General features: G+C 44.2%; 1 protein-coding gene across 1 annotated transcript; it reads left to right on the top strand.

The window, feature by feature from the left end:
* Nucleotides 1-243: 243 nt before the first annotated feature.
* Nucleotides 244-2,744, top strand: LOC125556556. The gene is made up of 3 exons (XM_048719267.1): nt 244-1,206; nt 1,330-1,437; nt 2,244-2,744. The coding sequence occupies exons 1-3, from the start codon at nt 937-939 to the stop codon at nt 2,505-2,507; spliced, it is 642 nt and encodes a 213-aa protein (XP_048575224.1). The 5' UTR covers nt 244-936; the 3' UTR covers nt 2,508-2,744.
* Nucleotides 2,745-25,306: the final 22,562 nt, after the last annotated feature.

Below are 25,306 nucleotides of genomic sequence, written 5' to 3'. Positions count from 1 at the left end.
ATCTATTTCAATGACAAGTATTTTCAAACGGAGGGAGTATGATGCAGTTTCGTTTAGATGAAATGAGTCGACTGGAAAGGATTGTTCGAAACTGTTGTACACACGATTTATTGATGCACGACTTGTGCACGACTTGATTAGAAGCCATCGAGTCCGAGGAGGTGGACCTATCGGTGGTATACAAGTAGAACGAGGTCCTCCCTGCTTGAGACATAGGCAGGCAAAGCGGGTCGATCAGAACAGCAGGAGGATCATCTTCTGTCCGGCATGCATGCCACCCAACCACGCGAGGCACGTAAGCCAAACTGTGTCACCGAATATTTCTGTCTCCATGACAATGTCATATGAGAGAAAAAATATTCGTAAAAAAGCTTATAAGAACTGTCGACGAATATCACAACACTAATTCTGAACGCATAGGCTTTATGAGGCTGTTTGGATTGACGCCCGAGGCTGCCAAGCCAAAATATTGGCGTTGACCGGGCACATGGGCATCGTTTGGATCGAAACCAATTCTTTGGCGTGCCCTGACCACCTTCAGCTTTCTAGTTCATTTTTTTTGCCAAACTATCGGTCAGGGCATGGGCGGCAAAAAGCCTATGCATTGACGGGGTCAGCGTGGGCGATATCCAAACAGCCCCTACATATGTTTTATGGACCTTCTCTAACTAATCTTCTCCCACCCCTCTTAATTTCAGTGAGGGTGGGCCCCTCATCCAGATTTCTACCCAATCAGAAAATCCCAGCCAAGCCTGTCCGTTGACTCCGTAATGGGCCCCTCATACAGTCGCAAGTGATGGGTAGTCTGGGAAAACCCTAGGCCATTTCTCAGACTACCCATCAGGGCCGGAGAAGTGTGAATAGGCCATTTCTCTAACTACCTTTCTTCTTACCAGCGAGCGAGCGAGCGAGCGAGCGAATCGTCACACCGAACCGATGGCCGCCGCCGCCGCCCTCGCGGAAGCCAGCAAGTGGCTGGCCGTCTCGGCGAAAGCCGTCGCCGAAGCCAGCAACTGGGCCTCCGTCGCGGCGAAAGCCTGGGAGTCCGACGAGGACGCCGACAAGCGCTTGTCCATCGCGTCGAACGCGGCCGCCGAAGCCAAGAAGTGCGCCGCCGTCGCGGCGAAAGCGGCCGCCGAATCCAAAAAGTGGTCCTCCATCGCGATATCCAAACGCAAGTCCCTCGCTGTGGTGCCCCCTTCTCGGGTGAGGTCCTCTCTTCTTCTTCCCTGGAGCCCCGGTTCCGGCGATTGATGAGGCTGAGCGTATCCCCTGCTGGATCTGGCGCTGGGCGTGTTTATTTATGTTCTTGGGTTATTTCATCTGTAGGACAAGGCAGGCATCAAGAATGGCTTCAAGGAGGAGGAGGAGGAGGAGGAGGAGGAGCTGCTGGTCATCACCAACCCTAAGCTGGGCAGTCTCATCTACCATTGCTTCGTAAGCACTGCACACTCACTCGATTTTTCTTTCATCATACCATACCCTGGATTTCTATCTATGTAGCCCTGAGTCTTTTGATCCAGGAAGCGGAATAGACACCCCCAATGCCACTGCAGATAGATAAATAGATAGCCATCTCCTGCCTTATGCATGTACTTCAAAGTTCCAAACCCAATGTAAACTGCTGCTGCTGCTGCTTAACACACAAACATGCATTTCACTTTCTTGGACCAAGGAGTATACTACCTGTTTTTATGACCGATAATTCAAAACGGTGCCATGATCTGCTACCGTGAATTGGAGTTTCTATTCTATGTTTTCTATCTTTCTGCCCAACTTTAATCTGAAGTCAGTTGTGTTGCTCAGTGTCTGTGTGACATCAGCTCATCATCTACTTGTTACATTGGGCCTATCTTTAGAAACATGTTTTTATTTGGATGTAGTATATGTGAAATACGAAGGGGATATTTCTCTTAAAAATATAGAAGAGAGTTGTACTTGTGAGCTGGAATGGAACTGCCAAAGCAGAGAACCACATAGATCCATGTCGATGGACCATATGGTCTGTTTAGAACTTTAGATTGCCACCAATGACAGAATTTTTTACTGCAGCACCATGCTACAAACAAACGTTGTTCTTCTGCTTTACATTTGAGAGTTCAGTTTTTTTTCTTCATGTGATTGGGAGTTTCCTCTGGCTCTGCCAAGGATACTAACATGACATTTGTAGCTAACTAACTGACTGTGCGTGCATACTTGTGCCAACCTGATAATCTGTTTTCCTTGTTGCTTCCTGCATGCAGAACATTGCCTTTGTGTTGGAGGTGCTCTTCTTTATGGCCCATGTTGTCTTCTGTTACAACGCGGTTGAAGTCTGGTGGCAGGCTCTGGCAGCTGTTGTGATAGTGTCGCCTCTCTTCATAATGATGCTTAGGGATGTTTTCGTGAGGGCGTATGCCATGGGAACCCCCAACGTTTGCAGCAACAAATTACTGTCCTGTGAGCAAGTGCAAGCAGATGAGTGGTCAGTTGTAGTGAAAAGAGTAAGCGCACTGCCGTCTGGGTAAAGTCTTTTTAGCTGTGTGTGATGAACTAGCGGTGGTAACTGAGTGGGCTGGAATGGTTGACATATATGTCCTGGGTTGTACTGCGCGCCCGTCCTTATAAGATAGATCGATCACCTGTTTGTCTGGATTTTTTTAGTTTGTCAATAGCTTTGTTCCTAAATGATTATTCTGCTGCTAAACGCCTGAACCTTGTGGAGCTAGCAGAATAAATTAAACTGCCAAAACTTCTTATATTTAGGAACAGAGGGTGTATGTAACAGGGAAAATCTGAGCGTAAACATTTAGCCTCATGTTCTATCTTGTGACTTCACCACCCTTGAGCGAGATGAACGGGGAGGGTGACCAACATCTTATCACTGTACTTAGTTCTCGGTCACTAGGTTTCAGGTTAATGATCTAGGGCTATTAGCTTGATGTATGTATGCGACCTGGATCTGTCAATTGATCTCTCTCGAAGAACTAGCTAGGCCATCTAGGTTGCAGATCGATCGAGCATGTTATTAAGTACTGTTACATGCTTGATTTCACTGCTCTTTATCAAGTGTGGTGTTAGAACTTAGAACCCGGTAGCAACAAGGGTCATGTGTCACTGGTTCTACTTCCATCAAGTGTGCAATGAACACTTTTTTTTTTTGTGGATTCTTGGTGATCTGAAATCCACGATTTATCCTATTGAGGCTAGTTAGAGCCTTGTCAAATCGATAGTTGAGCAGCAGTAATGATGGGTTCAAGCAGATATCTTCAATGTGAAAACTACTCGATCCGCAAGTTCATCATTCCGCCTGGATTGATGCACCTTAGTTATTCAGTTGGACGCACTAAGGTGTGAGCTCAAGATATCATCAACACTGAGCTCTCAAGACTCAAGTTCACGGTCTATGTTTGTTTGCACACAGGCACTAGCTAGCAATGGCACATGCAGCTACCGCAAACAGGACGGTGCGAGTCATTGTGGCTTGCACCAAAACGTTACCTGGCCTGCAGCAGCCAACAGGTGATGATGTATGTCTGTATATGGGAGGATGAAATGCGAACTTATGTAAGGGATTGCTTGCTATTTCAGTTTGAAGCCAGCAAGCACTAGTCCCTCTTCATATATGCAAGCGCCCCACTATATGCAAGGTGGATCTATACATTGGAATGCATTCCTGGCTACTTTATCTGCAAGACGGGTCTTATCAGATGAACTAGCAAGGTGTCTTGTGTATTTGCACGGTATGCTCTAGATCAGTTTATTCTTCATGCATTTCACATATTTGATCAGTGGCTTTTAGCGTTGATGCAACCCTAAAATCATAGGCCACTTGTTCCGCGGAAAGATTATGAACCAAGGTATTTATTATTATGGCCCATTGTATCGGGTATGAAAAAGCATATATTTTCCCACAAAAATCAAAATCAAATATCTGCTACATGCCATTATTAAAAATCTTGGGCTGTGTTCCTCTATCCACCTTTTAAGAGAGAACGGACTTATTAACGTTAAAAATATCCTGGCATCCCATAACATCGCAGGCTCTCCGAGAGCCTAAGCCTACAATATTTTTTACTTTACCCAATTCGTAACGAGCGACACCGGAGATCATGGTCATGTGGTCACTACAATATCTAACCCCCGGCCTCTACAACAATGGTCATGTGTCACTGGTTCTACTTCCATCAAGTGTGCAATGGAATCTTTTTTTCGAGTTCTTGGCGATCTGAAATCCACGGTTTATCCTGTTCTTGGCGTTCCGCTTTAAAAAATGTTGGGTCCAAGCAGACATCTTCAACGCGAAAACTACTCCGCAAGTTCATCATTCCGCCCGGATGCATCTTAACTAGTTATTCAGCTGGACGAACAAAGCTGTGAGCTCAGCATCAACACTGAGCTCTCAAGACTCAAGTTCACGGTCCATGTTTGTTTGCACACAGCTAGCTAGCAATGGCACATGCAGCTACCGCAAGCAGGATGGACGGTGTGAGTTATTGTGGCTTGCACCAAAACGTTCTGGACGTTACCTAGCCTGCAGCAGCCAGCAGATGACGATGTACGCCTGTATATAGAAGGATGAAATGCACACTCTTCATGTGAGGGGTTGCTCCTATTTCAGTTTGGAGCCAGAAAACGCTAGTCACTGCATATATGCAACCTTATCTTTCCGTTGGACCCTCACATCACATGCATGCTAACGCCCCACTATATGCCTCCTGCCTAATTTATTGGCAAAACGGGTCTTAGCAGATGAACTAGCAAGTGTCTTGTGTATTTGCACGGCTTGCTCTAAATTAATTTTATGTTTGGAACCATAATTATTTTATTCTTCACGCGTTTGACATATTTGTTCGTCATTAACCAAGGTATTTACTATGGTCCATTGTATCGGATATGAAAAAACTTATGTTTTCCCACAAAAACCAAAACCAAATATCCGTCACATTTCGATATTAAATCTTCAGTTGTGTCCTCCTCTGCCCGCCTTTCAAAGAGAAAACACGCTTAATTAATAACACTAAAAATACCCCGGCATTCCACAAAACATAGGCTCTCCAAGAGCCTACAATATAAGATTTTTTTTACTTTACCCAGTGGTTAGAAATATGAGACGCATGATTTGAAAGAACAATAGCATAGATTGTAATGACACGCATAATGTTGCCAATTTAATTCTTCTTTGATTCTCCCGAGATCGACATCGTTGTGGAACCATCATTCCTCCAGATAGCAAACAAGTTCACATGCCTGGCCCATTGGTGCAAAACAATAATGATACTTACGTTTACTATAAGCTATAATTCAATAAAAACTAAAGTTGATTCTGTTTTAGTAAAGATACTCGGTAGTATTGTTGATGTAAGCTCTTTTTTAGTAAAGAAACTTAGTACTAAAGCTATAAACTACTGTATTACTAAATATACATAACACTAACATTGTAAGATACAATTTTAATAAAGATACTTTAATGCCAATGATAATTAATAGTATATCTATAAACTGCTTTTTTAGTGAATATATTTAATAACTAAAAGATGCCTAATAACTTGTGTGTTCTTGTTCAGAAAAATATTGAATGTGTTTACCTAGTTATAGGTAAACATCCAGTGGTCAGAGGGACAGGAAGGTGGGATCAACATGTGTGTCAACCTAGTGGGTTTATGACTATGGTTTTGTATCTCCTCCAATGAAATAATGTAAAGTTCTGTATTTTTTTGATGATATGGAGTGAATCTAATGAGGTTTCTATTTGTGTTGTTATGATGAAATGGAATGAAATTATTTTTTGTGCTACTTTGGTGAAATTTAAATTTGTTCTTGATTAAGATTAACTATACATTGTTTAATTTTTAAATCCCAAAATAACACCGGTGTCAAGCGCAAGTGTAGGACCGTGTCACTGGTAAGGCCACTGGGCACTTTTAGACAATCTGTCACTAGTAAGGGCACCAGGCACTTTCAGACCACCCGTCATTGGTATGTTATTACCAGTGACGAGTGGTCGCCCATCATTGGTAACCAACTACCAGTAATGAGTTACTACTAGCGATGTGTGCCTCAAATCGTCACTAATTGGGTTTTAGAGTCGAGCACTAGTAAGGGTTCCTTCCTACAACCACAAATGGGGGGAAAGGACAATTCCCATGTATAGATAAAGGCCTCCCCACACGATGATCTACTAGCAGAGTAGGGGTGATGGCGAAGAAACCTTAGATCATGGTCGAAACCTTGTTTAATCAAACTTATTACACCATGAATGGAGGGAGTAATGCCTATCGTGTACAATTACAATGCACAACTTTATAACAAATAGCACACAATTCTTTGTAGAAACACGGAGTAAAATAAATACACATGCGTGCACATACCATCATCATAAAAATACATTCATGTAAGACCAGTGACATGAAAATTGAAGACTGGACACTAACAAACATCCCGCTACCAAATCTCTTAGCGAGACACATAGGGCAACATATTAGTTTTAAGTGTTGATTACATGATTGAGAAATGATATAAATTTGAAAAAATTTGCCGTCTCTGTGTTGATGATGATTACTCTTTCAAAATTGAAATTTAGGGGTGGCACTAAAGAGATGATACAAGGATAGAAAAATCAGAAGAGGGAGGGCTTATAGAGATATTGTATGAAAATAACTTGGATGATTGAAACCAAGAATAAATACAAAGAGTGGAATTATCATGTCATTTTGTGGTGTTCAATGTATCTCAATTACCACTAGTTGTAACAAAAGAAAGCAAAAAATAACAATTTGAGCCATAAATTCTTGATTTCTGACATCTATGTACTATAGGTATCATACAAACACACAGGCACTTCTATGCGGTGAGAACTAATTCACTGTGTTTTTTTCTTTGATTTTCTTTGGTTTACACAGAGTCGAAGTTAAAAAAGTAAAGAAAAGCTAAAATGTAGTTTGCTGGACTAAATAAACTTCTAATTACAACTCTACAATGATGGACTTTTTGAATTAGGTGATGATGAACTTTCGTACTCCTCCTGTTCCGTAATATTATGTGCATAAGGTTTTGAGGGGTATTCCAAATTATAAGGTGTATTTTCATTCACCGTTTGGTTCCCCGATTATACCCCTGGGTCGCTAGTTTGCATGCTAGGCAACACGGGGGGGGGGGGGGGGGGGGGGGGGGGGGGATGGGACGATAGATCCCTAGACCCTGGCGATCTCCATTCTTCCTATGTGCTAGCTCATCAAATAATGGAAGGAAAAAATCAACCACACCCACCAAGATATCACTTGCGATTTACTTCTATAGAAAGCCTTCAGTCCTTTTGTTGTGCATGGACAGATGGAGCCCACATATATAGAACGAAATATTGGTACCCTTTGACGAAGTTAGAAAAGGAACACGTGATGGAAGATGGCTATGATCCTCGGATTTGGGTGTTTAGTCACGAGGAAGATGATGAAGTTGAGGAAAAAGATAGTGCCGGTGTTGCATGGCTTACTCAGTCGAATGCATAGGACGAACACCTAAGCTTTTCCAATGGACCCGGAAATCATGTTGTTTGCCTAAGTAGAGGGGTGGGTGGCAGTGATGGGTGGCTTATTTCCATATCCAATTAGTTCAGTGTACATCCTGTCATTGGCTCTATCAAAATAGCTTAGGATATAGTAACAACAACTTGTCATCATGCCATTTGTCATACTGTAACTTAACAGTGTTATCATTTTTATATTGCAAATGGTCATAGCCTTAAATTCACTGAGTATAGAACAACTGTCTCTCCACTAGAATTTGAAAACTTTAGTAGGGAACTTGGCACTTGGCCATCACTTTAGTATGCATTATAGATCAACTTAACCCATGTAATATCATGCTGATTAAAGAACATATATAGGAATTTAGTCGGTAGTGATTTGTTTTGTGTTCTGAGTTTCAGGACTCCCAACCCACTTTGTTGACATGAACTTATATATCTGCATCATGGTTATTGTTGACAAGTTGTCCAAGTATGCCAATTTGTTGGACCGAGGCATTCTTTCACAGTCGCACAAGTGACACACACTTACATGCAGAATGTGTACAAGCACCAAGGATTGCGTCAAGCTATTATTTCCTTGAGATCGGGTATTTAAAAGCAACATGTGGTTTGAATTATTTTGGCTTGCTGACGCTAAGCTTAGGATGTCCTTTGCTTATCACTCATAGACGGATGGCACCACAAAGAGGATTAATCAATCTCAAATCTTATTTCGGTTGATTTGCCGCTAATTGTTCGCACAAGTGGTTTGAATGACTACATCTGGCAGAATACTGGCACAGTAATTCTTACCATTGCACTTTGGGCAGCTCACCTTTCGAAGTTTTATATGGCCATCCTCCAAAACACATCAGGGTTATGGATCTTTCATCATGTTAAGTTTTCGAGATGTCGTGATGGATGCAAGAATGAACATTAGTGGCCAGTCTACTGAAACAACGCTTTTGTTCTGAGGAAACTAGGGGGAGTAGGGACAAGAGGACAAGAAATGCTCAGACCTCATTTTTGAAGTTAGCAACTGGGTTTACCTCAAGCTGCAGCCTTATGTCTAAATCTCCATCGCGGAACATGCTAACCATATATTCTCCTTTCAATATTTCATAATGTTTTAGGCGGCGAAGAAGTTGGTTAATAGTTCGTACAAGCTCAAGCTCGCAGAGACAAGTCGTATCCACCCAGTGTTCCATATCTTTCAGCTCCGTCAAGCACTGCCACCTTCATCCATGGTCGAACCAGTGCTGCCAGCACAATTACCTACTAACATACTACTTGTAGTTCAGGAGCATTTACTGAAGCGCCATATTGTCCACAACGGCAACATCGACATTCCTCGTCAAGTTGTCTTCACAACCAACATTGCCGGCATCTTGGGAAGATTACTTTGAGCTTTGTTCACGCTTCCCAAGAGCAGTTGCTTGGCAACAAGCAGCGTTCAAAAGGGGAAGGGATGTCACAACCAGTACTTCCACCTCTACTACTCTAAAAGGTTCGGCCCAATCCAAGAGAAAACGTTGACCCAATAAACGCTACGACCCAGTGACCTAGGCGACATGAAGAAGCAACCTTGATAAGACCACCTGGCTGACGCCTGTTGGTGTCAAACAGAGGCAACTGTGCTAGGAGCAAGGCACAAATGAGCGGCGCTCACTTGGGCATTTTTTCCTTTTATTCTCTTTGATTTCTAATTTGTTTTTTAACCCGATCGTTGGATATTGTCTTACGGATCTAATATATATTAAAGCTATTAAATATAATAAATAATATAAAAATGTTTGATAGTATTAAGAAAAGCTAACCATCCATTAAAATAAGTTCATTGTATATAAAAAAATTCATAGTATATTTTTTTAAAATCGTCATGGACTGAAAATATGCTCAACACATATTAAAAATACTTCAGTGTAAAAATATAATTATATATAATTTTCACTGTATTTTTAAAGAAATCAGCATGCATTAAAAAATGGTGAACACATATTAAAAAAGCAACGTATATTAAAGGAAGATCATTATATATAAAAATGTTCATCGTATATTAGAAAAGCTCACCATGCATTGAAATTTTTTTCAAAATATATCAAAAAATTTCAATCTGTATTAAAAAACAATCACCATGCATTTAAAAAAGAAAAGACGAAAATGAAAACCAAAGATGGTAAAAATGAAATAAACAACAAAAAAACCGAAAAAAAAGGAACCATAACATGAAACATAAAAACCCGGAAAACCCCACAAAAAACCGGACAAACAGTGAACAAATCAAACAAAACCGCGAAAATAAAATCAGTAAAACCACTGGGAAGCTAACAAAATGCCATCTTGGGCTGAGGCCCAGCAGCGAGCACCCCAGGCGTCGGCTCGCTAGCCTCGACTACTTATTCGCGGCCGGGGCTGCAGAGAGAGGCGTGGGTGCTGAGATTTGGCTGTAGTACTCTGTTCCTCCCCCTCTCTCCCTCGCTAGTCTGTCTTCCTCCTCAAATCTTCCTCTGCACTTGATCCAAACTCAAATTCCTGAGAGATATCCAGTGGTAGCTAGAGGTCAGGGAGGGAGAGCGACAATGACGCGAGCATTTGCCTCCGCCGCTGCAGCGGGCTTGGGGACGCAGGCGCAGCAGACGCCGTGGCTCCTTCTACTGCTGGTGGTGCTGGCCATATCGGTCTTCCTCTGCGGCGACACCTCCAAGAAGAAGAAGGCCAGTGCAAAGCGGGCGGCGGCGACCACTGCAAGTTCGTCGACCACATCAGCCGGCGGTAATACCGTCCTCTTTCTTGCTGCGGGCGGAGGCGATGGTGCTTGCTGCGGCGGAGGGGGCGGTGGCGGTGGCGGAGGTTGCGGTGGGGGTTGCGGTGGCTAGCTAGAGGAGCTGCAGCCTGCAGCGCAGGAAGGCATGGCTTGAGCCGGAATCCGGAGCTGCTACGGGACTCTCTATACTATGGATCCCTCACTGCAGTTACTACTTAGTAGTCGATCACTAGATTTGGGTCTATTAGCTTTATGATGTATTGCAAGAAACATTTGGTACTGCTATGTATGAGATTGCGAGCTTGATCTCTCAATCATGGCTCCGCAAGAGCTTAGCTTGGTTTATCTATGTTGCAGATGCAGAGCACGCATGTTACTACTACCGTTACATGCTTGATTTACTGTATATTTTTTCCTTCTGATTGTGGGGATGATTTCACTACTCTCTATCAGTGTAATGTTTGAACCAAAGAATGCATGTGTCATTGGCTCTATCAAGTGTGCAATGAAATTTACTACGGAGTAGTAATTGTAATTCCTTTTCTGTTCCTAACGATCTGAAATCCCCTGTTTATCATGCTGTTATATAGTATATTATTAAGGCTACTAGTTAGGGCTTTGTCAAATGGACTAGTTGAGCGTCAGTGTTCAGTAATGATGGCTTCAAGCAAATATTTTCAGCGATAGAATTAGATCAAGTAAATGGTTTGCCCGGATGTATGTTATTCGGTTGGACGAACAAAGCAGTGACCTCAAGATATCATTAACATTCTGATCTCAAGACTCATGTTCATCATCATCATGGAGACATGTATGGACATGGACTCATGGTCCATGTATACCATTTTGTTTGACACATGCAGCAGCAGGATGCGTGTGAATTATGATCGTCCCATTGCACCAAAATGTTTTGGATGCATGTTACCTAGCCTACAGCAACAGCAGGCATCATGTGCTGATCGTCCCATCCCATTGCACCAAAATGGAAACATGAAATGCGATGTAAGGACCGCCAGCAAACACTAGTTATTTACTGCATCCTTATCTTTTCAGTCGCTTGGACATTCATAGTATACATGCCAGCGCCCCACCACCGTTTGTTGTGCATAAGGTGAAGAGGCTGGTTCGTTCGTGTATGCATGCTTCATTGGGATGTGCATAGTGATTTCTCTTAACATGTTACCATGTGCTATTATATTCCCCAGCAAGCACTGGTAGAAAACAAGGCTTTGGTTACAGCTCAATATACACATTAGTCCCGGTTGCATTACGAACCGGGACTAATGTGAGCTTTAGTCCCGGTTCGAGCGTCTAAAGGCATTAGTTCCGGTTTAAATGAGACCTTTAGTCCCGGTTTGAGACACGAACCGGGACTAAAGGGCATCGCATTACCAACTTTGGCATACGATGTCGGAAAAAACGTATAATATATTAAAATGTTCAGCACGAAAATCCGCATCCGATTTTGACAGTCGTAGGCCTGTTTGTAAAATTTTAGAATCCTCAAATTCTAAAGGAAAAAAGTTATGCTCAAATTTTAGTTTTTTGAATTTTGGTTAAATCTGGTCAAACTAATTATTCAAGAAGTATTAGTGTTACTAAATAATTATTCAAGAATATTAGTGTTACTAAATAATTATTTTAGATTTTTTGAATTTTGGTCAAATCTGGTCAAACTATGGTCAAACTATTGTCAAACTACTTATTCAAGAAATATTAGTGTTACTAAATAATTATTGTTTTTAGAATAATAGTTTCAAACTCAAACAGTGAAACGTGTGACTTCATGCTCAAGCTAAACTCCTGAGGTTAATAGGATTGATATCTTACTATTGTCAGGAAAACAACAACTGCAAACTTAGGAACTAAGGGGAATGGAACTCGAAAGTTAAGCGTGCTCAGCCTGGAGTAGTGACAAGATGGGTGACCGGCCGGGAAGTTAGACGATTTGGAATGATGAGGGGTGATTAGAGAATATAGATTATAGATTAAATTGAACAGTGATGAGGGATGATTAGAGATTAAATTGTAAAATAATTCAGAAATTTAAAAATCGGGAAAAAAATTCAAAAAAAAATTCTTTAGTCCCGGTTAGGACTAATGGAGGAGCTCCAGACAACGGCCACGTGGAGGGCCTTTAGTCCCGGTTCGTATAAGAACCGGGACTAAGGGGGGGGGGGGGGGGGGCTTTAGTACCGACCCTTTAGTCCCGGCTCCAGAACCGGGACTAAAGGCCCGTTTTCTACTAGTGAAGTATCAATCAAGCCAGATTCTCTCTCCAAGGTGGCCACCATTAGTTGAGTTTCATTTGGAAATTAGATGCCTGATATCTTTCGTAACAAAAGCTAAGCTTTTGATTCACATTTTGTTCAAACAATTGTGCTTATTCAGATGAGTTTTGTAAAACAAGACCAAAGTTAAATATTTTTTTAATTTATTCACAGCACAGATGCAATATTTTTTAACTATTCATATGGACAGTGGTTTTTATTGAGTGCACCATCTAACATGTAACACACAAATTCAACTTAACGAATTCTTTTTTAAATCCTCTCCACTATGTGGTGTGCATCATGAATGCAAAGTATGGAGCCTGTTCAGATTCATACTATCTAAAATCTTTCGGATGGTAGCACCAAGCTAAATCCAAAGTAGGATCTCAAAGTATGACGTGGCAACCAACATTGGGAACTAGAATTTGTAAACAGTCGTGACACTTCACATGATGAACGCATGTTTTCTTCAAGTTACATGCACGAACAAAATTATTGTGTATTGCTCACCAATTGGTCTCACCTTAAACAAGCGTGGAACTTCATACTACTCTACATGAACACATTATGTGAGGAACATGTTGTCACATGAACATACCTCAGATTGATACTTGCTTCCCCACTAAGCGTTCCCTCAAATTTTCATTCCTTCCACTTGTTTTTGAATGCCTCACGCGCCCACCTAACCCCACTCCTCCTCACATTCCGCCTCTTTTTTCCACACAAACCACACCCCTTCCAATAAAACCAGCTGCCTCCTCCTATACCACCCTCTCTCTCCACCTCTAGATCCTCTCTCAACCATTGTATATTCTGGTAGATGCATGTACAATTTGGAATTATTGGATATGTTGTAACCTCGTCTGTAGGGAAACTTAGGATTCTCCAATTAATGATGACAATACTACAAGTGTTTGGCCCTAGAAACAACAATCTAATGTTATCATCAATGCCCTGGCAGTGCACCAGGAACAACCAGAAAACGTGCAACACGCCATGGTTAACAAGCATGACGAAGTAGATGATATGAAGAAGGCCATGGCATGGCAGCAGCTGCAATCTGAGGTTGTTTCCAAGGCCAGGGAAGAGCGTGAGCTACAACATGTAGATGCAAAGCATCTCATGCCAGATACGCAACATTGCCAAGAATCTATGAACACTAGTAGAAAAAGGGTCAAATGTGAAGCACATTAGTGCCGGTTTGAATTTGAGTCGGCACTAATGTGTGCAATAGTGCTGGTTCCAACGACTAGCTGGCCGCTCTCATTAGTATCGGTTCGTGGCGAACCTTTAGCACCGGTTCGTGTCACGAACCGGTACTAAAGTGAGTGGTGGCAGGATGTTGTCAGTCCGGGGCCCCTCCAGCACCTTTAGTACCGCGTCGTATCACGAACCGGTACTAAAGGTCGTCCTACATAGACCCTTCGTCCACCCGAGCTCGCTCTGTTCTTCCCCTTTCCCCTCTCCTCTCTGTTCTTTTCCCTCTTCCTCTCAAGCTCATCACACATTTTGCCCAAAATTTGTCAAGATTTGAAGGCCCCCATCCATTCAAATGATCACAAAGGTTAGCAACTTTGTCCTTTCATCTCTCATTGCTAGATTAGCTCGTGCAATGCTTTATATAGTGATTGACTTTTGAGTTTAGTAATTTGGGAGGAATTATATATATGTGCTAGTATTTGATTTATACGCAATTTGAGGTCAAAAATAACACTTAGTTTGCATATGTAGGTGTGGTTTACTTAGTGCCTTCTAAATCTCCGTCCTAACCACCGTCGATCGCCCACAACGTCCCGTCGCCGGCACCACCTTGTGGTGAGCCTCTTGTTCATGAAGTTTTATATAAAAAATTGATGTTTGTGTGATTTGGATATATAGTTACTCGTATAATTATCTTACCCATACGTTGTTTGTTATACATAGTGCCATGGTTTTGATATCCGTCCCCGTCGGCCCTCGTCCGGGTTATGATTCGGATGTGGTATATTATCTTTTAGAACTATTCATTGCATTTCGTGTTTATGACAAATTATGCCCATCAAGTTGACATAGATATTTGTATGTAGGAGGTAGTTGAACCGGAAATTCCAACCGACCCTATTGTCGAGAGGTTAAATTTAGTTGAAAGAGAAAATGAGGATTTGAAGGAAAATTGAAAAGAATTGAGGGGGAGAAGATGGAATTGGAGTTGCATGTTGCCGATGTCGTCGATGATCACAAGATTAAGATGGAGAAAATGCGCTTGAAGATTAGAAAGATTAGAAAATATGCCATTCATAGTGAGGCTTGGTATCATTATGTTGTTGGATCAATTGTTACCTTAGTTGCGATCTTGATCGCATTTGTTGTTGCATTTAAATTCTTTAGCTAGAGAGTTATTTGTTTGTTGCATTTAAGTGTTGTATGAACTTTATGTATTGTATTAATTTGGTGTTTTCGGTGCTGTGTATTGAAGATGAGCCGGCAATGGATGTACGATGACCGATGCTCTCCCGAGTTCATTAATGGCGTGCATACTTTTCTTCTTGCGGCTGAGGCAAACAAGCGGGCGGATGGTTTTATGCCTTGTCCATGTGCTGGCTATAAGAATGGTCACAATTACTCTACGTCAAGAACCATTCACGTCCACCTATTTGAGTCCGGTTTCATGCCCCACTATAATGTTTGGACTAAGCATGGAGAAAGAGGGGTTATGATGGAAGACAATGAAGAAGAAGAGGACGACGACAGCTATCCTGGCCATGGGTTCCCTGAATACGATGATACAACAATGAGGGAAGAAGCTAAGCCAGTAATGCGGGAAGAAGCTGAGCCGGCAATGCGGGAAGAAGCTGAAGAAGAGGCATCAGATGAGCCCATTGATGATCTAGGTAGGGCCATTGCCGATGCAAAGAGAAACTGCACAAGTGATTTGGAGAAGAAGTTGCAGCGCATGTTAAAGGATTACAAAAAATTGTTGTACCCGAATTGCGTAGGTGACAAGAAAAAGCTGGGCACCACACTGGAGTTGCTGCAATGGAAGGCAGAGAATGGTGTATCTGACAAGGGATTTGGAAAGTTGCTAGTAATGATAAAGAATATGCTTCCAAAGAACAACGAATTGTCCGAGAGTACGTACGAAGCAAAGAAGGCTGTCTGCCATCTAGGGTTAGAGGTGCAGAAGATACATGCATGCCCTAATGATTGCATCCTCTATCGCGGTGAGTACGAGGATTTGAACGCTTGCCCGGTATGTGGTGCATTGCGCTATAAGATCAGCCGCGATGACCCTGGTTATGTCGAGGGCGAGCGCCCCAGGAAGAAGATTCCTGCCAAGGTGATGTGTGGTATGCTCCTATAACACCACGGTTGAAATGTTTATTCCAAAACAAAGAGCATGCCAAGGGGATGCGATGGCACAAAGAAGACCGTAAAAAAGACGGAAAGTTGAGAGTACCCGCTGACGGATCGCAGTGGAGAAAAATCGAAAGAAAGTACGGGAAGGAGTTTGCAGATGACGCAAGGAACATATGGTTTGGTCTAAGCGCAGATGGCATTAATCCTTTTGGGGAGCAGAGCAGCAACCATAACACCTGGCCTGTGACTCTATGTTTGTATAACCTTCCTTCTTGGTTGTGCATGAAGCGGGAGTTCATTATGATGCCAGTGCTCATCCAAGGCCCTAAGCAACCCGACAACGACATTGATGTGTACCTAAGGCCATTAGTTGAAGAACTCTTACAACTGTGGAATGGAACAGGTGTACGTGCGTGGGATGAGCACATGGGGGAAGAATTTTACCTAAAGGCATTGCTGTTCGTGACTATCAACGATTGGCCTGCTCTCAGTAACCTTTCAGGACAGAAAAACAAGGGATACCGCGCATGCACGCACTGTTTGGACGATACCGACAGTATATATTTGGCTAATTGTAAGAAGAATGTGTACCTGGGACATCGTCGATTTCTTCCGAGTAGGCATCCCGTAAGAAAGAAAGGCAAGCATTTCAAAGGTGAGGCGGATCACCGGACGAAGCCTCGCCACCATACTGGTGCTGATGCACATGATATTGTCAAGGATTTGAAGGTGGTCTTTGGAAAGGGTCCTGGTGGACAACCTGTTCCAAATGACGCCGACGGACGCACACCCATGTGGAAGAAGAAATCTATATTTTGGGACCTGCCCTATTGGAAAGACCTAGAGGTCCGCTCTGCAATCGACGTGATGCACGTGATGAAGAATCTTTGTGTGACCCTGCTTGGCTTCTTGGGCGTGTATGGGAAGACAAAAGATACACCTGAGGCACGGGAGGACCAGCAACGTATGCACGGAAAAGACGGCATACATCAGGGTCATGCAAGCTACGCTCTTACTAAAGAAGAGAAGGAAATCTTCTTTGAATGCCTGCTCAGTATTAAGGTACCGTCTGGCTTCTCGTCGAATATAAATGGAATAATAAACATGGCAGAGAAAAAGTTCCAGAACCTAAAGTCTCATGACTGCCACGTGATTATGACGCAACTGCTTGCGGTTGCATTGAGGGGGCTTCTACCGGAAAACGTTCGATTAGCCATTGTGAAGCTATGTGCATTCCTCAATGCAATCTCTTAGAAGGTAATCGATCCAGAAATCATACCAAGGTTAGAGAATGATTTGGCGCAATGTCTTGCCAGTTTCGAGTTGGTGTTCCCACCATCCTTCTTCAACATCATGACACACATCCTAGTTCACCTATGCGAAGAGATTAACGTTTTGGGTCCTGTATTTCTACACAATATGTTCCCCTTTGAGAGGTTCATGGGAGTCTTAAAGAAATATGTTCATAACCGTGCTAGGCCAGAAGGAAGCATCTCCAAGGGCCATGAAAATGAGGAGGTCATTGAGTTTTGTATTGACTTTATTCCTGACCTTAAGCCGATTGATGTTCCTGAATCGCGGCATAAGGGCAGACTAGATGGAAAAGGCACGCTAGGAGGGGAACAAATAATATGTATGGACGGACATTCTCTCACTGAAGCACACTACACAGTTCTACAGAATTCCGGCTTGGTGGCTCCGTATATGGATGAACACAAGAATTTGCTACGCTCCAAACACCCGGAGCGGTCTGATATCTGGATTACACGTGAACAAACCAGGAGTTTCGCCAACTGGTTGCAGACACGTACCATGCATGACGACTCTATTAAAGATGACCTGTACTTGCTGTCCCAGTTACCATCTTCGAATATAATGACTTTCAAAGGGTACGGGATTCATGGTAATACATTTTACACGATCGCCCAAGATAAGAAGAGCACCAACCAAAACAGTGGTGTCCGCTTTGATGCAGAAACCAAGACGAGAAAGGAAACATATTATGGTTATATACAGGACATATGGGAACTTGACTATCGACGTGGTTTGAAGGTCCCTTTGTTTTGGTGCAAATGGATCAATATGACACGAGGCGGGGTAACGGAAGACCCGCAGTACGGAATGACAACAGTGGATCTCAACAATCTTGCGTATGCAGATGAACCATTCATCCTAGCCAATGATGTGGCACAGGTTTTCTATGTGAATGACATGTCTACCAAGCCGAGAAAAGAAAAGATAAGGAAGCGAATGCATCGTACGATGAGCCAAAGCGGCACATAGTTCTTTCTGGGAAGAGAAACATCATGGGAGTGGATGACAAGACAGACATGTCAGGAGATTATGAAAAGTTTGATGAAATTGCTCCATTCACAGTGAATATTGACCCGAGCATCCAGTTAAATGATGAAGATTTTCCATGGCTATGGCGCAAAGGGACACACGCGAAGAAAAAGTTTCACACCCAAAGATCTGGGATGTCATCGGCTTCACTATCATCACTTTCTTATGTGTTTCACACCCCAGGAGGGAATCTCTGTAATAGTTAGGGTAGCTAGTTATGTGTTTTGGCATTTATGTGCAAGCAAATTCTTTCATGCATTTATTGATTTTTTCAGCTAAATGACCCTGAAATTGAAAAGCATTTCAAATAAACTCAGAAAAGGTTGAAAGTTGGCATGGTATCATAATGTCACCCACATAGCTTGTGCAAAAATGTAGAGAGGGTTACCGCAAAAACTGGATGCACTTCGTGTACAAAATGGACAATCTCTTTCGAAGTATCAGGGTTTCGGACGAAAACTCATCCGTTACAAAGGCATTTCATTTTTTAAATAACCTAAGCATTACCAAATTGAATATAATGATAAAACACACTAATATTAAACATAAGAAAAAAGAATCACTGAAAAATCTATTTTCAAAGTTAAGTTATTCACAAACTAGTGATTCACACAATTTTCAAATAATTCAAAATTTAAACTATTCAAATTTGTAAACTACCGGTACTAATAGAAAGTTTATAATTTTTTGTACCTAGAGCAAAAATATTCACAAAGAAACTCTAAATACAGCAAAAAACAACTCAAAAATAAATAAAACAAAAATAAATAAAGCAAAAAATAAGAAAAAAGCCCACCTACTGGGCCACAGCGGCCTGCATATGACTAGAAACCCAAATTCTAGTTGGGCCAGGATGCAGGCCCGCTAGCCCAGTAGGCCCACAGGGCAACACAGAATATTTAGGCCTAGTAGGCCTGCTTTGGAGAGGAGCTCGAGAGAGCTACCGCACTGGGGCTTATAAACCAGTGCGGACGCCCCTCGGCTAGCGAGGTGGGACTAAACATTTCACACCGCACCTGCGCCAGCGCACCCCCTTTAGTACCGGATGGTGGCTCAAACCGGTACTAAAGGGGGGGGGGTCTTTAGTACCGGTTGGAGCCACCACCCGGTACTAAAGGGGTGCCGTTCCCGCCGCTTGGCCTGGCCAAAACAGACCTTTAGTACCGGTTGGTGGCTCCAATCGGTACTAAAGGTTGTTCTATATAAGAAAACACTTCAAAAAATTTGTCAGTTTCTCATCTCTTCCTCTGCTTCTTTCTCCTCTGCCCCGTCGCTGCCGCCCCTCGTCGCCGCCCCCGTCGCCGTCCCCGTCGCCGTCCCCGTCGCCGTCCGTCCCCGTCCCCGTCCCCGTTGTCCCCGTCGCTGCGCCGCGCCCCGTCGCCGCGCCCCGCCCCGTCCTCCCGTCGTCCCCGCCCGGCCCGGCCCCGTCCCCGTCGTCGCCGTCCCGTCCCCGTCGCCGTCTCCGTCTCCGTCCCCGTCCCCGTCGCCGCCCCCCGTCGTCGCGCCTCGTCGGTGAGCTCCTGCCCCGGCCGCCATGTACCACACACACACACACAATCTTTCTGTTGTTTAGTTATAGAATTATTAGAAATGTTAGTTATATAGAAATGTTTTTTACTTATAGAAATATTAAAATGTTAGTTATATAGAAATGTTAGTTATATTAGAAATGTTAGTTATATAGAAATGTTAGTTATATAGAAATGTAGTTATAGAAATATTAGAAATGTTAGTTTTAGTTATAGAAATATTAGTTTTAGTTATAAAATTTAGAATTTGCATATATGAAATCACAATCCATCATTTAAAAAATGTTACTTTACTTTTGCGGCATATAGTATTTGTTGTCGACGATGCCCGGCTGTGATGCCCGGATAATTAAGCTACAGTAATCCACTGCTAATGATGCCTTGTCATCGTTTTACTGTTGCTAAGTCCCATGTTAAATCAAACCCATTCGAATTCAAATTCAAAAATTAGTCAAACAATAATAGTTTTAGAATATTAAAAATAAAATGTTCGGGTTGTGCCAAATAATACGTAGGTAATTATGGTGAAGAAACCCCACTTCTGTAAGTTATTCAAATGCACTAAAATAAATAGAACAACAGCTAAACCTATTATAAATGCCCTTTCGAAATTTATAAAAATGTGAACTAAATATTTTAAATATCAAAATATATTGTGGCAGTTGGCTAATTTGCAGCCTCCATTTAGGTACTGGCCTTATAATTTTACAAAACTAAAAGCTATTCAAACAATAATAGAAAACAGAAAAGTAAAAAAAATAAGATACAAAACAGAACAAAATTAAAATTAAAATAAAAGAGAGAGACCCCCCCTCGGGGGCCAACCGGCCAAGTTGGACACTCCTGCCGGCCCAGTCAAACCGGCCCACCCCGACCTACACATACCCCCCGACCGAACCCTATAGCCCGTTGCCCCACTTCCCCTCTCGTTCCCCCCACTCCCCCACGTTCTGGATCGGGCATACCTCCCCGACCGCATCACCGCTGGCGCCGCCGCCCGTTGCCCCGCCTCTACCTCGCCGGTGCCACCTCCCCACCGGACCGCCCCGTCATCATCTCCTCCCCGCCGGTTCTCACCGACCCTCATCGCCCGTCGTCTCGGCACCGAACGTGAGCACGCGCCCCTTCCCTATCTTCGTCCCTCCCGGTCACCACGCGCCTGCATGCACTCACCGCATCGGACGCGCGCCACGCCGTCCGCCTCTGCTCGCTACTGCCTCTCCTCCACGCCCTCCCGCTAGCCCCGCCTTCACGTGATGCCCCGCGCCGCTGCAGCCTGGCCGGTGTGTCCGGCTACACCTCGCACGCCTGCGTCGGCCTGCCCTGCCCTACTACAGCCTCCTACGCCACAGACCTCGCCGTCGTCGCTGCTGGACATCTCCGGCCACGCCACCGCTGGACATGCCGCGATGCAGACGTTCCAGAGAGCCCCCCCATGCGTCCCGGGGTCGCCTGTACCGGGTCCCCGACGCAGCTCTGCCGCCACCGCCACTCGACAGTCGCCGAAGCCATCGCTCCGTCCACCCCCGCACTTACTGACCCCTCTCCTCGACTCGCGTCGTCGCCCTCTCCCTGTAACCGCTCTCGGCTGACCAAATGGTCGCCGGAGCCGCGAGTCCGGCGAGCCCCTGTCACCTCTATACGCTACCGCCGGCGCGCGCTAGTTAAAACCAGTGGGTGGGCCCGGCCCTGTTAATTAGGCACTAACCTAACCCCCCTACCTAATATCCCATTGATTAGGGGCCCCTTTTAATAAACTGACTAATTAAAACTGTTGTTAATAAACATCCTATGACATCTGGGTCCCACCCCTTGTTTTACTGGTCAACATTGACCTTTGACTTGATGACTGTGCATGCTGACTCAGCCTCTGGATCCACCTGTCATACTCAGCAGCTAGCTGCTGCTAGGTATAAAAGAATATTCCACTGTTTTAATTTCGAATTAATAATAATTTCAAAAAATGAATAAAACTTTGAAAATTAATAGAAAATAAACCGTATCTCGGATGAAAAAACTTTGTACATGAAAGTTGCTCAGAACGACGAGACGAATCCGGATACGCAGCCCGTTCATCCGCCACACATCCCTAACCTATCGAACTTGCAACTTTCCCCCTCCAGTTCATCTGTCCAAAAACACGGAACACCGGGAATCCTTTCCCGGACGTTTCCCCCCTTTCCCGGTATCACCTAGTACTGCATTAGGGCACACCTAGCACCGCGTATTGCTATGTTATGCCTACTGTTGCTTTGATTTCTTTGTTATTTATTGTGTTCCCCCTCTGTTACTTCTTTCCGGTAGACCCCGGGACTGCCGGCGACCCCCAGTTCGACTACGGTGTTGATGACCCCTCCTTCTTGCCAGAGCAACCAGGCAAGCCCCCCCTTGATCACCAGATATCGCCTATTCTTCTCTATACTGCTTGCATTAGATTAGTGTAGCATGTTACTGCTTTCAGTTAATCCTATACTGCTGCATAGCCTGTCCTTGCTACTACTGTTGTTACCTTTACCTGCTATCCTACTGCTTAGTATAGGATGCTAGTGTTCCATCAGTGGCCCTACACTCTTGTCCGTCTGCCATGCTATACTACTGTGCCGTGATCACTTTGGGAGGTGATCACGGGCATATACTATATACTTTACACTATTACATTACCGGTGATACTGTTTGAAGATGGGGGCTGAAGGGGCAGGTGGCTCCATCCAGGTAGTGGTGGGCCTGGGTTCCCGATGGCCCCCGACTGTTACTTTGTGGCGGAGCGACAGGGCAGGTTGAGACCACCTAGGAGAGAGGTGGGCTTGGCCCTGGTCGGCGTTCGTGGATACTTAACACATTTAATGAGATCTTGGTATTTGTCCGAGTCTGGCCACTGGTCTATACGCACTAACCATCTACGCGGGGACAGTTATGGGCACTCAACGTCGTGGTATCAGCCGAAGCCTTTGTGACGTCAGCGACTAAGCGACGCGCGCCGGATTGGACTGTAAGCTTGCTCTTGTATTAAGGGGGCTAGTTCTGCTTTCGGCCGCCCTCGCAACGTGCAGGTGTGCAATGGGTGATGGGCCCAGACCCCTGCGCCATAGGATTTAGACCGACGTGCTGACCTCTCTGTTGTGCCTAAGTAGGGCTGCGACGTGTTGATCTTCCAAGGCCGGGCATGACCCAGGAAAGTGTGTCCGGCCAAATGGGATCGAGCGTGTTGGGTTATGTGGTGCACCCCTGCAGGGAAGTTAATCTATTCGAATAGCCATGATCTTCGGTAACAGGACGACTTGGAGTTGTACCTTGACCTTATGACAACTAGAACCGGACGCTTAATAAAACACACCCTTCCAAGTGCCAGATACAACCGGTGATCGCTCTCTCACAGGGCGACGAGGGGAGGACCATCGGTTAGGATTATGCTATGCGATGCTACTGGGTGAACTTACCATCTACTCTCTTCTCCTGCTGCAAGATGGAGGTTACCAGAAGCGTAGTCTTCGATAGGACTAGCTATCCTCCTCTTATTCCGGCATTCTGCAGTTCAGTCCACATATGATACCCCTTATTTCATTTGATACCAATGCATACATATGTAGTGTAGCTCCTTGCTTGCGAGTACTTTGGATGAGTACTCACGGTTGCTTTTCTCCCCCTTTCCCCCCTTCCTATACCCGATTGCTGCGACCAGAAGATGGAGCCCAGGAGCCATACGCCACCGTTGACGACGACTACTACTACTCGGGAGGTGCCTACTACTACGTGCAGCCCGCTGACGATGACCAGAAGTAGTTTAGGAGGATCCCAGGCAGGAGGCCTGCGCCTCTTTCGATCTGTATCCCAGTTTGTGCTAGCCTTCTTAAGGCAATCTTGTTTAACTTATGTCTATACTCAGATATTGTTGCTTCCGCTGACTCGTCTATGATCGAGCTCTTGTATTCGAGCCCTCGAGGCCCCTGACTTGTAATATGATGCTTGTATGACTTATTTTATTTGTAGAGTTGTGTTGTGATATCTTCCCGTGAGTCCCTGATCTTGATCATACACGTTCGCGTGTATGATTAGTGTATGGTCAAATTGGGGGCGTTACACCGGCCCGCATCCTCGCCGTCGACCCGTTCGCGACGACGTCCTGCTTCAGAGGACCCATGTCCGGGACTGGGCTCTGCCGGGTTGGCACTGGGAGGTGCTACCTTCAGGGGCGCGATGCTTGGTGAGGAACCCGGCCCCGGGTCCTGTCATCGACCCTCATCTCCTTTGGTGGCGTTCGCGTGGGCCAGTTTCGGTGTAGAGGGAGCCGGCCTCGCCGGAGGTGGTACGTCGCCGTGTCAGGGAGGAGGACGAGCACGTCCATCGCTACATGGCTGCTATGGACGTCAGGTTCTCCAATACCTGGCAGGTTCTTTGGGGAGATCACCCGAGCTATGATCCAGTGATGGTTCCTTCACTTTGGTTGTCCACCGCCTAGATTACTCTCTAGTATTCGATCTTTATTAGCTAGCTAGCTAGTGATGTATTCGATATATAATATTTGAGATGATTTATTCGAGATTATATATATTATTCGAGACGATGTATTCGAGATTATATCTATTATTCGAGACGACGTATTTGAGATTATATTCGATGATGCTTATTATGTACTATGATTGATTCAGTTATTCCTTATTAATAGATTGCATCCATGCATTATAATTTGAATATATTTCTTTTGGATTAGTTAAATAAAACCTATGGCGGACAATACCGGCAGAGAGGGAGAAGAGGCCCTGTTCAATATCATACGCAATCCTCGCGGGCCAGATGATGATTAAAATGAAGAAGATTATGACGGCTCCGAATATCTAAACAACACCGGGGAGGGTGATATGATATTCGATCGTGACGACCGAATTGATGAAGTCATGAACTATGAACATGACGAAGAAAATGTTGATCTTGAAACAACAAAGACCGGCGAGGTATATATATTTATATAAGCAGGCATCTGGTGATCATCACATGTTTTAAATGACTTGAAGATATATTAACGAATCAATCCTTCTTCTTTCAGCCATCCGGATCGAGCAAATCTTCAGGCAACAGGAAACGAGGCCCGAACAAAAAGTTGAAGGAGGGCGTAAAGTACAATATCGAGGCCATCAAACCTAATGGTGAACCATTAGCGCCTAAGAAGATTGCGGACAAGTTCATTCGTCAGTGCGGAGTTCTTGTGAAGGACCAACTCCCGATCTCTCTTCAAGAATGGAGAGAGCCAGCAAAGCCACGTCCAGGAGTTACTTTTGTCGACGACAGACAAAAACTTCTGCTTTGGGAAATGCTCATCGAACATTTCACCCTACCAGATCATTTCACAGATGCAGATGTGGAGAAAGTCAAGGACGCTGCTCTTAGGAAGATGGCTGTTGCATTCAACAACCACAAGAATCGTGAATGGGCCAAGTACGTCAAGGGAGGAAGGAAGACTCCAGTATTCGAGGGAACACTAGAGAAGCAAAGTGCTCATTGGGATGATTTCGTGAAATTCAAGGATTCGGAATTATCTAAGGAACGGTCGAGAATAAACAAGGCCAATGCCGCAAAAAAG

This window comes from Triticum urartu, chromosome 5 (genome assembly GCF_003073215.2).
Source record: "Triticum urartu cultivar G1812 chromosome 5, Tu2.1, whole genome shotgun sequence".
In the NCBI taxonomy this organism is placed as follows: domain Eukaryota; kingdom Viridiplantae; phylum Streptophyta; class Magnoliopsida; order Poales; family Poaceae; genus Triticum; species Triticum urartu.
This window is presented reverse-complemented; position numbering and strand designations above follow the sequence as displayed.

Coding starts and splice junctions, on each gene's coding strand:
- LOC125556556 (XM_048719267.1), top strand. CDS start 937: ATGGCCGCCGCCGCCGCCCTCGCGGAAGCCAGCAAGTGGCTGGCCGTC. Junction 1,207..1,329: donor CTGTGGTGCCCCCTTCTCGG/GTGAGGTCCTCT, acceptor TTTCATCTGTAG/GACAAGGCAGGCATCAAGAA. Junction 1,438..2,243: donor GTCTCATCTACCATTGCTTC/GTAAGCACTGCA, acceptor TCCTGCATGCAG/AACATTGCCTTTGTGTTGGA.